Raw genomic sequence first — 15,053 nt, forward strand, 5'->3', positions numbered from 1 at the left:
ACGGTCATCATGTATACTCTCAGCTGCGGCTGCTATATTTTCTTTACTGCGTGCTTGACATGGTCTATTCGGTCGAATATTATCCAATAACGAATGCTGCGTCTCAAGATTTGTGATGGTGTTGCGAATAGTACGCTCAGTAGCCCAATTATGTTAACCATAAGTTAGGCGAAGCGCCCGAAACACATTCTTTACAGAACGTGAATTTTCGTAATAAACCATCCTCAACTGACTGCTGTCTCAAAGTGTACTACCAAAATTTATCCGGTATTAGGTGTAAATSAAATATTATTTGCAACTTTTCTTCACAWTTGGATTTCGATATTATCGTTATTGTTGAGACTTGGCTGAATTCCAGCTACTTTGATAGTGAATATTTTGACTCAAATCTCTAAGGACAGAGATCATGAAAAAAAACTGGCCGTTTAAGAGGGGGTGGTGTTCTCCTAGCAGTTCATCCTCTTTTAATTATGCTTGATAATGATGATTCTGACTGTATCTTTTACAGGATGATATTGCCAAGGCTATTTATGATATTAAGTCTTCTCACAAATTRGATTTGGATGGGCTTCCGCCTGTACTTATAAAAAATTGTACTGTCTTAGTATATCCTGTCATGCTTATCTGCAATAAGTCTCTCTCCTCTGGGAATTTTATTTCTGACTGGAAATTGGCATACATTACCATTAATCTTAAGGGTGGTAGAAAGGATGTAGTATATTAAAAATTATCATCTTTAGGGTTGTCAGTGTCGATGGAGTGTCATCTGATTYATTCATTGCGTTTTCCGGAGTGCCACAAGGAAGCGTCTTGGGTTCATTTCTCTGTGTGCTGTTTATCATAACATTTCCTGTTGCTTCTCTTTCGCTAACTTTCTGTTACATGCAGATGACTTAAACATTTTTGCAATAATCAAAAACTGACAAGATGTATTCAAACTWCAATGTGATATTGATACTTTTAATGATTGGTGCCTGAAATCGAAGCTTTTTCTGAATCTAGATAAATGCTCTCAGATCTCTTATGGTAGGGGACGTAACATCTACAAGTTACAATATTTCTAATTGCGTCCTAAAATGCGTTAATGAAATCAAAGATCTTTTTAATCTTTGACAACAGATTTTCWTTCAGTAATCACATCAACTATATCACTTCTAAATCATTCTCTATGCTCGGCTTTGTCCGTCGAAATGCTTTAAAATTTTCCGATCTCTACACGTTAAAATTASTGCATACATGTTTTGTTCGGTCCAATACGCMGTCTTCATTTGGAGACCATATTGCATATCGTCAATTAWTAGGATCGAGCGTRTTCAAAAGATTTTTCTTAAATTTSCTCTCCGCTCCTTAAAGTTCGTTGACCCAATACCATCGTATACATCKCRTTTATTGCTTTTACATCTTAAATTACTGGCAAATCGACGGYCCATTCTCTGCCTTTSAYTTGYTTTCAATGTAATTAATGGAGGTATTGACTGTCCCTAYTTATTAGSGAAAATTRACTTCAAGACTCCTCAGCGTTGTCTCAGATCATTTCCCCATTTTATTATAAAAAGGAAAGTACTRACTTTGCTGAATTTTCTATTCTGTTTTTTAGTTCAAGTTATTTACTTATGTAATTGTAAWWTAATTATTTTAGAATTCTAAYTTRCATCCYAAKTCTCCATTAGTCTATAAGWATTAATRTTCATAGACTTTACTAAATAAATAAWWAAWWAAAAARKTGGAAMKATTTGTAAACGGGRTTTAGGCGTAAGTCTTTCCACGATGAAATGCCAAACAATASTGAACAAAATTAACATGAAAGCTTGACACGACTCACGCGTGATCTGTCAAAAAACGGCTTTTAAAAAAGTACCTCTTCTTAAATCAACTTAGTCCTCTTCCGAGGAAAAATGAGAATGACAGAAATTTTATTCGTTTGACTGCATTACCTTCAAACTCGATAGTTTTTTGGTCAATTTACGGTTAATCCACCGTCGATAAAACTAATTGGCATTGTCTTGAATTTKTTAAATATTTTTGTAGACTTTTTAACAAACATTTTTAGTGTAAATTAATTCTATATATACCGCTACGGGTCCTATAATTTTCGAAAAGTTTTTACTCAGCAATAAAATAATTGTACTTTTGGTGATTGGAACATTCTTATAACTATTCCTCTCCGCCTATTTTTAGTAATCGATAAATGGAGTGCTTCAAATAGCTTCTGCAGTATTATGTGATCTTTTTTTGTGGCACCGGGAGGTTTTATCTTGTGTGAAGAATAGTAAATTTTTTTAAAACCCTTTAAGATTTTATCGGAGCCGGAGCTGAAGTCGCCGAAATTCTTTATCTTAATTGTACTAGTGCTGAATTTGTTTTCAATGAATACTGATTATATTTAGAGGAAACTTTGTTTCATATTTTACTCTCTCATCTTTTTAATACTTTTTGTTCTCCTGGCTGGAAGTTTGTTTGTTTCCTCTCTTGTTTAATTCCCTTGTTTTTGTAATTGTTTATCCCTTATGCGCTGACTCTGAAATATCCCCTTGTTTACTTTTTTAACGGCAATTTTTGCATAAATTCACTACCCGCTCGGATGTTCAGCTCATGCGATTGGCAGTACATTGTGGGCAGAGCTCCACGCTGGGCAAAATGCTTGGGTAAAGGGAGAAATCGTTGTGTATGCGAAATGATTTAACGGCGTTTTAAAGAATGTGTTCATATGTAGGTATATATGATGTGTATTAACTTGAGTGGGTGGCGGTAAAAATTGGAGGCGGATTGGGGAGAGTTGGGTTAATGGTAAATGGAACCTCAAAGCGGCGTGATTTKAAAATTTTTAATATGGTTGTTACTTTCATCAGTGGTAACAATTTTTTTGAGAGAAACGAAAATTTTATCTCTTCTATTTCCTAAAAAAATTATTTTTTGATATCTAAAAAAAAAAGTGGTTAATAAGACTATTTTACAAAAAGTGGCGTTTAGATATTTATAAACAGAGCACAAAGAAAGTTACGTGTTGATGCACAGATTAGACGTAGTTTCATGAGCTTGGCGATTTTCGTTTGTTAAAAGAAATTGTATTAAAGAATTTGTTTGTGAATTCATTGTCGAAAACAATACTGTAACAAGTCACCAGCCTCCTTATGGCTCCACGTGACTATTTCCAAATATAAATAGAGGCCGTGGTTTTACACGCATATATTACATTAAGGGGTCAGTGGGGTCATCTTTTTCACATGTTTTTTTTTTTTTCAATTTTCTGTTCCCTTATATCCTTAGAATTAATGTAGCAACCCATTTTACCATTGGAAGGTTCGAAAAAAACCATAAAATAATAATACCGCTCGACGTTCGGAGCGAACACCTCAAACTTTAAACGCGTTTCGAACTACTCAACCAATTTAGCTTAATTAGCTTAATTTTTTTTAATGTTCACAAAACGCCTGACTATCGTCCCTATATTTTTTTATAACTTATTGACAATGTTATGACAAAACTTTTGGAAAAACGCTTGGGGAAAAATTAAAAAAAAAAAGAAAACGTTAATTACTTTTTATTTATCAAAATTTGTTCATGATTCTAGTAGGGACGATAACCATTCACGTACTTTTTAAGAATAAACCCAAGCATGAGAAATCGTGTCCGCCATTAAAAAAATTCACCCAGCCATTTCTCGGACAGATGTCATCAAAAATCTCCGAAAAACTTGGTTTATACACTCCACGATATACTATATGTACCTTATGATATGTGTGAGACGTTCTACTGTAGTRTAAAAATTTCTAGGAGAAAAAATTACAAAAAACAGGCCAGATTACCCCATTGACCCCTTAAKAGCGCATTACTGAAAAAGCTAAAGGCTATCTCAAATATCGAGTTTGAGAAATGTTTTAATAATATCAAATGTGGTCTATTTTAAAGCTACATTATTAAAGTAGACAAAGGAATAAATACTTCCATCATAAAACGAAAGTTCCCGTTAAGTTTGGAACACATCTCGTATGTTCAAATGATTTTTATACCAGGCCAGAAGAAAATTACACCAAGTTCTTTASTAAGTACTTCTTCATTAAACATAGCGTTTCATCTGAATTCAGTGGTGATATTTAATTAATTTAATTTTTGTAAGCACTCAGTGGGAAGTGCAAAAAAGGTCTAAACCAGGCGCGATTGTTTCATTAGGTAACCCGTTTACAAGAAAAGCTCTATAGTTTTAAACTTAACTAGKTTTTTGGAATCAACTTTTTATGGATATTGTTAAATTTAACAGAGGTGCCTAGAAATCAACAAGTTGATCTTTTAGGTTATGGAAGCCTATGATATGGTTAATGGATTTAGTTAAATATTTTTCTTTGCGAAAATGTAATAGATAATTGCTACTTTGCATCGTCGGATTGTTCAAATTTTTTTTGTTACCTCACTCTTTCTCACCTTAATAGTTTTCAGGTTCAAGATCTAAATCTAAAAGTGGAGTCTGCCAAAGCAAATATTGTTATGGCATCAAGATAGAGATATATMTGCAGTCCGCTTTATGAAACCAGCTCACAAGCTTTTCAATTATCCCGTACAATAGCGTCTCCTGTAATCATTGACAATATTCTAAAGACGTAAGGTTTCCTATCTTCTGTCTTATTAGCATTTTCTGGAGTTTTAGAGGCTTTTATAACTTTTTAAGCAGACAAAAATTGTGCCTTGGTTGGTTTAACTCTGAACAGGGTATACGGATATTAAGTTTACCACGAAGTTTGTAATACACAGAAGAAGACCTTATAAAAAATATATATAAATGATTATTGCGACGAGCAGAGTCAACTTAGTAATGGTCGCCTGACTGTCTGTATATACGGGACTACTCCCTCAGTTTTGAGTTATCGCTCTGAAATTTCGCAAACGTTCTTTTGTACTCCATGAGCTCCTCATTTGTTTGAACCGTCGTTATCGGATCACTATAGAATATAGCTGTCATACAAACTGAACGATTAAAATGAAGTTCTTGTATGAAAAAAAGTTTGTTTCAGACAAGATATCTCCACACGAAATGTGGCATAGTAGAATATCCAAGCCAAATGTACGATATTCGAAACAAATTTTTCAGATCAGACAACTATATAAGCATACATCAAACATACGAACTGAACGATCATACTTTTTTAACTTTTTTTTATTTATGAAGTGTATTCAAGAAACCGAAATTAACCTTTTTTTTTGTTTTTAAACATAAAAACTATTATACTAGTTTATTTAGTTCATATAAATTTTCTTGAACTTGCAGCATGATCGTGGCCGCAAATATGAGGTGGACGTAAAGACGCGTGAAGAGATCACTTCATTAATCGCACATCATGTAACTGCCGTTAACTATATATATCGCAATACGAAATTCGATGGACGTAGCGAGCACCGCAACATACGATTTGAGGTTAGTTTTGAGTGGATGAAACAAAAATGATTAAAATGTAATTAATTGTTGACTTTTCCRACACTGRCCAACAGGTGCAACGCATAAAAATCGATGACGACTCYGCTTGTCGCAATTCATACAATGGTCCGCACAATGCCTTCTGCAATGAGCACATGGATGTGTCGAACTTTTTGAATTTGCATTCGCTGGAGGATCACTCCGACTTTTGTTTAGCCTATGTGTTCACTTATAGGTGAGTAGAACGGGGGAAATTTAACGAATAAAGAGTAATCGTGAAAATTCGCTTACACAGAGACTTTACCGGCGGCACGCTGGGCCTAGCTTGGGTAGCCAGCGCCTCTGGTGCTTCGGGTGGCATTTGTGAGAAATTCAAGACTTATACCGAAACGGTCGGTGGACAATATCAAAGCACAAAACGCTCGTTAAATACGGGTATCATAACATTCGTCAACTATAATAGTCGTGTGCCGCCGAAGGTGTCGCAACTGACGCTGGCACACGAGATCGGTCACAATTTCGGATCACCGGTGAGTWGCAGTTTCATTTCTTTCATTGCTTTCCGCTTTTCTTCAAACATTAATTTATGAAATTAACATATTCACAGCACGACTATCCGCTGGAATGTCGCCCTGGTGGTCTCAACGGAAACTTTATTATGTTTGCTAGCGCGACCTCTGGCGATAGACCGAATAATTCCAAATTCTCACCGTGTTCCATACGCAATATCTCCAATGTACTCGATGTTTTGGTCGGCAACACGAAACGTGACTGCTTCAAGGTATCGGAGGGCGCTTTCTGTGGCAACAAGATCGTCGARTCCGGCGAAGAGTGCGATTGTGGTTTCAACGAGGAGGAATGCAAGGACATTTGTTGCTATCCACGTATCATCAGCGAATACGACCTATCGATGAACAGTTCCGCGAAGGGTTGCACGCGTCGCGCCAAAACGGAATGCTCRCCATCACAGGGACCTTGTTGTCTGTCGAACTCATGCCAGTTTGTGCCATCGAACAACCATCAGAAATGCAAAGAAGAGACGGAATGTTCGTGGTCGAGCACATGCAACGGCACCACAGCCGAGTGTCCGGAGCCGAAGCCACGTGATGATAAAACAAAATGCAACAACGGCACTGCGCTCTGCATACGCGGTGAATGTTCTGGCAGTATTTGTCTGCTWTGGAATATGACCGAGTGTTTCCTCACCTCGCAGGCGGTGCCGCATGTTGACAAGCGGCGCTTGTGCGAACTCGCCTGYCAGAATGGCAATGATACTGGCACTTGCCGCAGCACTAGTGAATTCGCGCATCAATTTGGACTGCCGGAGGGTGGCATTAAYCTGCGGCCTGGTTCACCATGCGACAACTTCCAGGGCTATTGTGATGTATTTCTCAAATGTCGCGCCGTTGACGCGGATGGACCGCTGGTGCGGCTGAAGAACTTATTGCTAAATCGCGAAACCTTACTGACCGTGGCACAGTGGGTCACCGAGTATTGGTACTATGTAGTTATAATGGGCGTTGGCTTTATAATTGTGATGGGCATATTCATTAAGTGCTGCGCCGTGCACACGCCCAGCTCGAATCCGAAGAAACGTCGTGCGCGCCGCATTAGCGAAACATTACGCGCGCCTATGAACACGCTACGTCGTATGGTGAGTTCATGATATKTTTATTTTGYAAGCTTTTCGCTAATTTAAATCTTCAATTCACAGCAGCGTCATCACCAAGGGCGCGGTGCCGGGCCACGTAGCATACCACCGCCTGCGCACGAACAACGCGGCGGTGGGGCGGCCAACAGCCATCATCGCAGCGCGCATCCGCATCATTGGGACCGTCATCAGGGTGGCCACTCCGTGGTGCCACTGCCTACCGGCGGCCCACAACACAATCACCATCACGCTTCCGGGCGTACATCAGCAAGTGGCGCAACAGCTGYAGCAGCAAGYGGGCGTGCGCCAGCTAATGGACGTGGCTCGCGGCCGTCAACACGCCCCACGAGCGGTACACGCAGCACAGCACATGGCGGGTATGCAGATGTGCCGCCACCTGGTCTTATAGTCGGTGGTGTAGCCACTGGCGTCAGTAGTGGTGGTGGTGTTGGTGTTGGAGTTAGTGGTGGTGTGCCCAATGGCGCGCTATTAGTTAGCGGTGGTAGTGGCGGCGGCGYTGGYGGAGGACCCAGCGCTGGTGTGATAGCACGTCAGCAAATGCCGTTGCCACTGCCGCCAACCGGCGCGGTACAAGTGCAACAACAACAACAACAACAGCAACAACAAGTGCAGGCAACGCTCTCGCAAGCATACTATGCGCCGCCGAAAGGTGTGTTTCCGCCGCCAGCGGCACAAAAGGCAAAACGCTCTGGCGCGCCAAAGAAGCGGCGCKCGTAGTTTTAGTTACAATGCAAGTTTTTGCATACTTTTCCGTTTATTCGTTTTTATTGATATTGCGTGCGCGTTTTTTAAGTACAAGTTGATTTGTTTGCGCACAAATTCAATAATATCCTAAATTTCTTTTTTTTATTTGTTTTTGTTTATTTACCCAAATTTTATTTAAATAATTTAATTTTCTTTCTTTCAACACTATACAAACAAAGAAATGTTCAAATCATCAAACACAGCACCGGCCGCCAAACGAAATAAATCCCGTAATCCAGCAGCACACACCTCTTCGGCTGCCGCTGCTAGRCGCTCTTCCAAAGAGTCGCCGCAGCGYGCACAGCAGGCCGTCGCCAAAAAAACCCGCAAGGTCGTTTACTGAACCTATATACGTGTACCCACAGATCTCCACACCACAACAAATGCTCTATATAGATATTTTTCCACGTTCTCACTCTCACCAAATTGGTATGACACACTTTTCCAAATCCCTTACAAATTATTTCGATTAACTCTTTCACTTCTCTAGCGTTTGTGTCACTTTTTATTAACTTCAATAATCGATATGCGAWTTAAATTTTTTGTTATTTTTGTTTCTTCTTTTCGTTGTTGTTTCATTTTGCCAGTGCAAAATACAAATTGAAATGCGTAGTTGTTTTGCAAGCAAATATTTTGTTGTTGTCTTTTTTTTTGTACTTTTTTATTAAATGTTGTTGTTTTGTTTCAGCATGTACCAGCGTTTGGTTTTGTATACAACTATGAMAAAATAATAAATTGATTATTATTGTAGAGATTTAACATTTTTTGCGATTTTATATTAACAAGTAAATRTACTAACACAACTAACCGATTCATTGCATGGATATCACTTTATATATACTTATATCATATATACATACATATACATACTTACTACTACATTTTATATAACGAATGACTGCGGATATGTTTTTTTTTTTTGTTTTTGTGTCCTAGTGAGTGACATCTGCATTTTTGCGAGACTAAGAAATGTGAGCAAATTTTTTAGAAAATTTTTCGAAGAAGAATTTGGCTAGATTGACCACTTCTTTCTTAGTATTCCTGCTGTAAATTTAAGTAGAAAAGAAATATACAGTTATTCAGATAGTTCTATTATCTTGCACATAAGTTACTTGAGGACCCGTCCACGTTTTACTGTGCCTAATACATAGATAGTACTACCAATACCATCTATATGATTTCTATTAGTTAGATTATAACTATTAGTTAAGGAGATATAGCATTTGGGTGAAGCAAATTGTATTAGTTTACAAAAAATTAATCAAAAAGCATTTCGTGTGTTAATAAAGCATTGTTTTTGGGGCAAAATACTGATGAATTTGGCCTGTGCGAATGTGAAATCAACCGGGTCCAATCGGCAGTCAGCCTAGTGGACTGCATATAATGAAACGGTTCTCAAGCGTGGAAAGACAAAAAAAGGAATTGGCTGCCAAGGGTATGGCAACAGTGTTTTGGGATGCACGTAGTATATTATTCATCGAATAGAGCATATTTGGTTGCAGTTCTATTTTACTATTCGCAATATTTAACAATTTTATAACTTTTTAGGAAGGATCAGTTTGAAATATACGCATATACTCCATCGTTTCTGTTTAAATCTTGCATTGCTCTGTGCAATGCTTCGAAAAGATTTCTGTCTAGCTCAAATTATATTATACCTTTTTATCAATCTATATTGCTTTGCTATATAATGCATAATATAGTAAAGTACGAAAATGTTAATGCCATTTTTTGTTGTGATATTAAATGTGATAAAATATTTTGCATTTATTCGACCTATTAGACCTATAGAAATGAAATATTTTTAAACAAATAATTATTTTTAAGTTTAAAAGTAATTTTTATTCAGTTATATTTATTGGAAACTGCGCATAAGACTTGTCAATTACTCAGCCAGCCACGCATATRTGAGATCGAAATTAGAAAATTACTCATTTCGGCCTGAAGGGTTGAAGTCGGAATTTCTGGATTTTRCTTTGTGCATCTCTTGACATTATGCTATAAAAACCAAGTTTGTTGCAACCAGGTCAGGTGACATTGGGGGCCATCGGAAAATGAAGTTTCTAGATATTAATTTGTTTTAAAAATTTCTTTTGAGCTCAGCAATAACCGGTATGGCTATGTGTGGAGTTGCTCTATCTTGCTAGAACTGAACGCTATTGAGCAGGATATGTTTTCGGCGTAGTTATGCGTAAAAAACTCATTCAACATCTTTAAATAATAATTTTTAATGTTAAATAGTTTTCTTCAAAAAAGTATGGCACTGACAATGCACCTTGATTAAACTGCGTACAACACAGTTACTCGTTCTGGGTAAAATTACATACGTCTCGTGATTTATTTCTGCATTTGATTTACTTCATATACAGAAATTTTGCTTGTTTTGATTTCCGTTTGGCTCAAAATGAACTTCATTAGACATTAACAGGCAATTTATCGAAATTCCGGACGAATAGGTAAATCTAGATGTTTTAACAGCCTTGTTATTTGAACTTTGTACAGAAACCGGTKTAAGTCATCATAAATTATCCGTTGTATTGACCGTCTGCTAACCAAAAGTTGTRTCGATAAGTTACGAGTCGAAACTCTTGGATTTGTCTGATTGTCTCTTGAACACGAACATGCAGAACTCGATAGTACGGTCTTGCTATACCTCCAGATGCGGCAAACAAAAATAGAAAACTTCAAAATGATCTATCTACTCAGGAGAATGCCGTTAAAATCCATTATGAATGCTCTTTGGACGAAAATGAGGGACTGTACAGTATGTTATGGTATTTTTATAGCACGATTCGTGCATCACCCTTTAGTATGAAGGCATTGTTTGTAGTTTTACACCTCTATTCTGTTCAAATTACAAATTAATAAAATATTAGCAATTTATCAARATTTTTATCAAGTCGAAAGCTGTTTGTTATTCTATGCCAATCTTGATAAAGTACCACAACGCAGCACTCTGCCCCACATGAGATAAATAAAAAAACATGATGTAACTAGAAACAGCTCAACATTGCTACTTTGTTGCTGTTGTCTACACATTTTTGACATAAGACGTGCGCAAAGAAATTGAAAGCTGTCATACCTTTTACAGTTAGAAGCAGTAGGGCTTTTTGATTATCCAGTTCATGAATGAGATGACGGCAAAGTTCACAGGCAAATATATATCTGCATTGTTCAATTATAGTACCAGGATTGACCTACAGGTATTTTATAGTTAAAATATATTCCCACCACTGTAACTGAAAGAGAGCGGAAATTTAAAATTATTTATGTCAAATATATACTTTTGCGCTGCAACTAAAGTACTGTATGTATACTACGTTTGAGTACCATAACATTTAGTCCTTAATTATTGAAAATTTGAAACATTGAAAATGCAACACTGCAAGAAACAACAAACTTCACGTGCGTGCCAGCAACTCATTTGAAGCAAGCAATTTATTTTACTAACCGCAATGTATGTATGTCTGTATGTGCAATTATATATTTTACTAATTTAAGTTAAYGGAATTAATTATGAACATTTTTCCACCAAATAAAATTAATAATAATTATGCTAATTTGCTTACTTTTCTCCCCAACGCCAACGCACAGCCGTCGCTCCGCAACCAGCAAATTATAATCGGYCGCCATCGCTGCATAATCCCGAGCTCTATGCGGATGCCTATGCCGCGCTGGGCCGGGGGGCGTATGAGGCGACCACACGCCCACCCAACAGCAAAGTTTGACAGCAGCAACGGCAGTCAGCAGAGCAGCAGCAGCAGCAGCAGCAGCAACAGCAAAAATCAACAGCAACAAAAACCACTGCAGAAACAACACAAAAATCAAATGAACTCAAATTAAATGTAAATGTACTTTTTACGCTAATTATTATTATATAAAGTAAACACAAAAAATGAAAATTAAATTAAATAAAAGAGAAAAAAAAAAGAATACAATGCAAAGGCAACAGAGAAACCAACAAAAAGTGAATAAAATACATAAATATACATACATATATATATTTTTTAAATTAATTGATATACAAAATACACAAAAAAGTACATAAAAATAATCAAAAAATAAAAAAATAAAAAATATATAAAAAATAAATTGAAAGTAAGAAAACTAAAGTAAATAGTGAAAAAGTGTGTAAGCATAGGTAAAAATGTATATTTCGAAGTTGAATWAATTGCGATCAAAAAAGGCATAATACTAAAATATATAGTTAATACAATTTAAAATGTAAATTAAAAACAAAACAACAAAAAATTGATATTTTGTGCAGAACATTACAAGTAAGACAGTTAAGAAGCATAATATGCATAATAAGCAAAGTGAGTGTTGAAAGAAATACATAGAAACCAAACACAARCACGTCAAAAAGACTATAAAGCATATTGATAACAAAAACCGTAGACATAAATTAAATTACACATCACTGATAAAACAAATAGACATGTAAAGTTCAATATTACTACTAATGAAGGGTAGGGAGCAGGATTCATAGAGTACAAGATTGCGTCACTTGCCGTGTTCGGACGTAGTTGCACCGACGGATTGTTTGTTAGAAAAAGATTAATCACTTTTATAATTCTTTTATAAATGTTATTGTATTAGTAAATTGATGATTGATAAGATGATATAATTTTATTTAAGTGAAAATGATTTAAACTTTTCTTAAGTAATCGAAAAGTGAGCGCTCAGATCGAAATTAATACCTAATTTTTATAAAGACCCACCAGAAATGTTGTGTTAAAGTTTCTATGAGTTTTCTGCCCAMACTATTAGCGACTTCCTGCGACGTCACTGACACACAACACATTTTGTTTGACATTAGARTGGTGTGATCTTTTCTCTTATCAATCTTGGATGTGAACTAAGTTGTATATGGATCGGAAATTTTTATTGTAGTTGTGAGTGATTGTGTGGCAGTAGCAGAAAAGTGTTAGAATTTTTTATATGTATTTCCAAAAATCAAAATCTCATTTACATCACACATTTGTTAAAAAACGATTTAGTAGCCAAAAGATATGAAAAGTGTGAGTGAAGAAATTATGAACTCGGTATGCATTACCTTTACATGGCAATTTTTTATTTTTACTRAAAATTACCGTTAAATGAGCAGACAGCCTTGATCTAGGGTATGTAGGAGTAAGAATAGTAATTTTATATGCATTTTTACTACAAAAATTAATTTATATAAAATATTTTAAAGTAACAAATTTTATTATGTAAAACCAAATAAGTGCTAAACTGTATTGGTGCAAAATTTTGAATTTTCTTAAATGTTAAATTTGTGTAATGTGTCAATATATAAAACTTAAAATCATATATTCAAAGATTCAAAAAAAAAAAAATAAAAATTATAAAGAATAGGTACTGCGTTAAAATTGCAATATTTTAAAATATTTCAATATCGCTGAAAAATTATCTTTCCATCCGCAACTCATCTAAAAAAATTATACTCCAGAATTATGAAATATTTTATATTCAAAAAATATCTAAAAATCTATTAAATCTTTCTTTCAAGTAGAAAAAATTATTCAATTTTATAAAAAGCATTAAAAAGGTAGTGCTATAACTAGTTTTGAAGAAGCTTTCAGATCATATCAAAAACAAAAAAAAAAAATTTTAAATAATTTATTTTTAAAAAATTATAAASGCAATTTATTATTTACAAAGAGTGCTACAACAAATTTTCATAAAACTTAAAGCTTGAGAACTTAAAATATTAAATGTGTTAATTATTTGCTAAAAATTATTTGTTAATATTACATTAAAACATTTTTTATTTTTTCAATGCTTTCATATTTATTGTTATTAAATAGTATGCAAAAGGAAAGAGGAAAAAAATCTATATTTTTGTTATTTTTTATAGAGAAAAATTATTGATGTAAATTTTCCCAGGTATACATAGTTCTTATAAACATAATACATGTATGTATATTGAAATTTAAAACTTGAAAATTTAAATTTTTTTAAAATTAACTATATTTAAAAACATATAGAATAGAACAAAACTACAAATTCAAATTCAAATATAGGTTTATCCGATTTCAAGTGCTAACTATCACTACGTCTCCAAATTTCTGCTGGAAAAACGATCCCTAACTCAAGAAATTAACAAAAAAAGAGCACAGGTTGAGAGCGTAAGAAGCAGAAAGAATTGCCAGATACTAACCAGTGACATTGCTGCTTTAATTTTGTTCACTTTAATAGTTTTGAATAGTGAAAATAAAAAAAATTTKTTGATTAATTTTCAAACTTTGATATGATGTGATGATAAAAACAGCATTTTCATGWTTTCTAACTAATTTCTGCTAGTTTTCGTGTTATTACTTTGCCGTTAGACCGTTCTTTGTGAGAGTAACTCCTCATTTTTCGCATTCTTCTTCTCCCTGGTGATGGGAGCTACTAGCACTTCAGAAACAATGCTAWCTTTGGTAATTATCATGAAAATAATTTTTAATATGGTTTTAAAAATTAACAATAATATGAGAAATWTTTTATTAAAGCAGTTTTGAAATGTAGAGATATAAAAAAGTATCACGAATTTTTAAAAAGTCTACAATACTTCCTTAACGCTAAGTGTCTTGGCTGCTGCCCCGGCTCTACTCTATATTCTGACAACTGATTACTTATAAAGAAGACGCTACATTGCTGCATTAAATACATATAAATAAATACATATAAATAATTAAAATAAGCTTGTTTCTTAAAATTTTCTTCGTGAATGCCTCATTATTTTAAATGTATTTTAGTTTAGTAATAAATAGTTACCTTATGTATACACATAAATATATATATGTAAAAATAACATTTCTTAAAGCATAGAAAGTCATAATTACCACAAAATATTTGCTTTAATGCGTTCATTATTTTTATAAAAAAAAAAATATTTTTGAAGTACCAAGATGAATTATGCGCTCAAACGAGTTGTATTTATAATATTTATCTTTTTTATAAAGTAAAATTTCCGTACTACTCATTTYACTCATTTTGTCATGCTAAATAGTAAAAAAAAAAAAAATTATTTTTGTATGCTAAAAAAGTAAATTTGTGTTTATGTTTACCTCATAGAYTTTTTAGCCTTATTTCTTTACATTATATAGTTAATATGAGAGATAAATGAGCGCATTTGTATTGTAAGTGCTATTTTGAATTCCATTTCGTTAAATGAAAAAGTGTTTTTAGTAGTTTTAGCGATAATCATATGAAATTAAAGTGCTCTAAAGTATTACATATGAA

At 34.5% G+C, this 15,053-nt stretch overlaps 1 protein-coding gene across 3 annotated transcripts in view; it reads left to right on the top strand.

Annotated features, from left to right (window-relative positions):
- Positions 1-11,608, top strand: part of LOC108970530 (disintegrin and metalloproteinase domain-containing protein 10) — a 314,044-nt gene extending 302,436 nt beyond the window's left edge. Inside the window, exons 7-13 of one of the 3 annotated variants that reach the window (XM_018935972.1) lie at positions 5,261-5,407; positions 5,482-5,642; positions 5,703-5,937; positions 6,015-7,061; positions 7,122-7,728; positions 8,003-8,252; positions 11,418-11,608. In XM_018935972.1, coding sequence (XP_018791517.1) covers positions 5,261-5,407; positions 5,482-5,642; positions 5,703-5,937; positions 6,015-7,061; positions 7,122-7,728; positions 8,003-8,166 — 2,361 coding nt within the window. In that variant the 3' untranslated portion in view covers positions 8,167-8,252; positions 11,418-11,608. The remainder of the gene's footprint in view (positions 1-5,260; positions 5,408-5,481; positions 5,643-5,702; positions 5,938-6,014; positions 7,062-7,121; positions 7,729-8,002; positions 8,253-11,417) is intronic. The other 2 variants (XM_018935973.1, XM_018935974.1) reach the window with 2 other exon arrangements.
- Positions 11,609-15,053: the final 3,445 nt, after the last annotated feature.

This window comes from Bactrocera latifrons, unplaced genomic scaffold (genome assembly GCF_001853355.1).
Source record: "Bactrocera latifrons isolate USDA-ARS-PBARC rearing strain unplaced genomic scaffold, ASM185335v1 scaffold_30, whole genome shotgun sequence".
NCBI lineage: Eukaryota > Metazoa > Arthropoda > Insecta > Diptera > Tephritidae > Bactrocera > Bactrocera latifrons.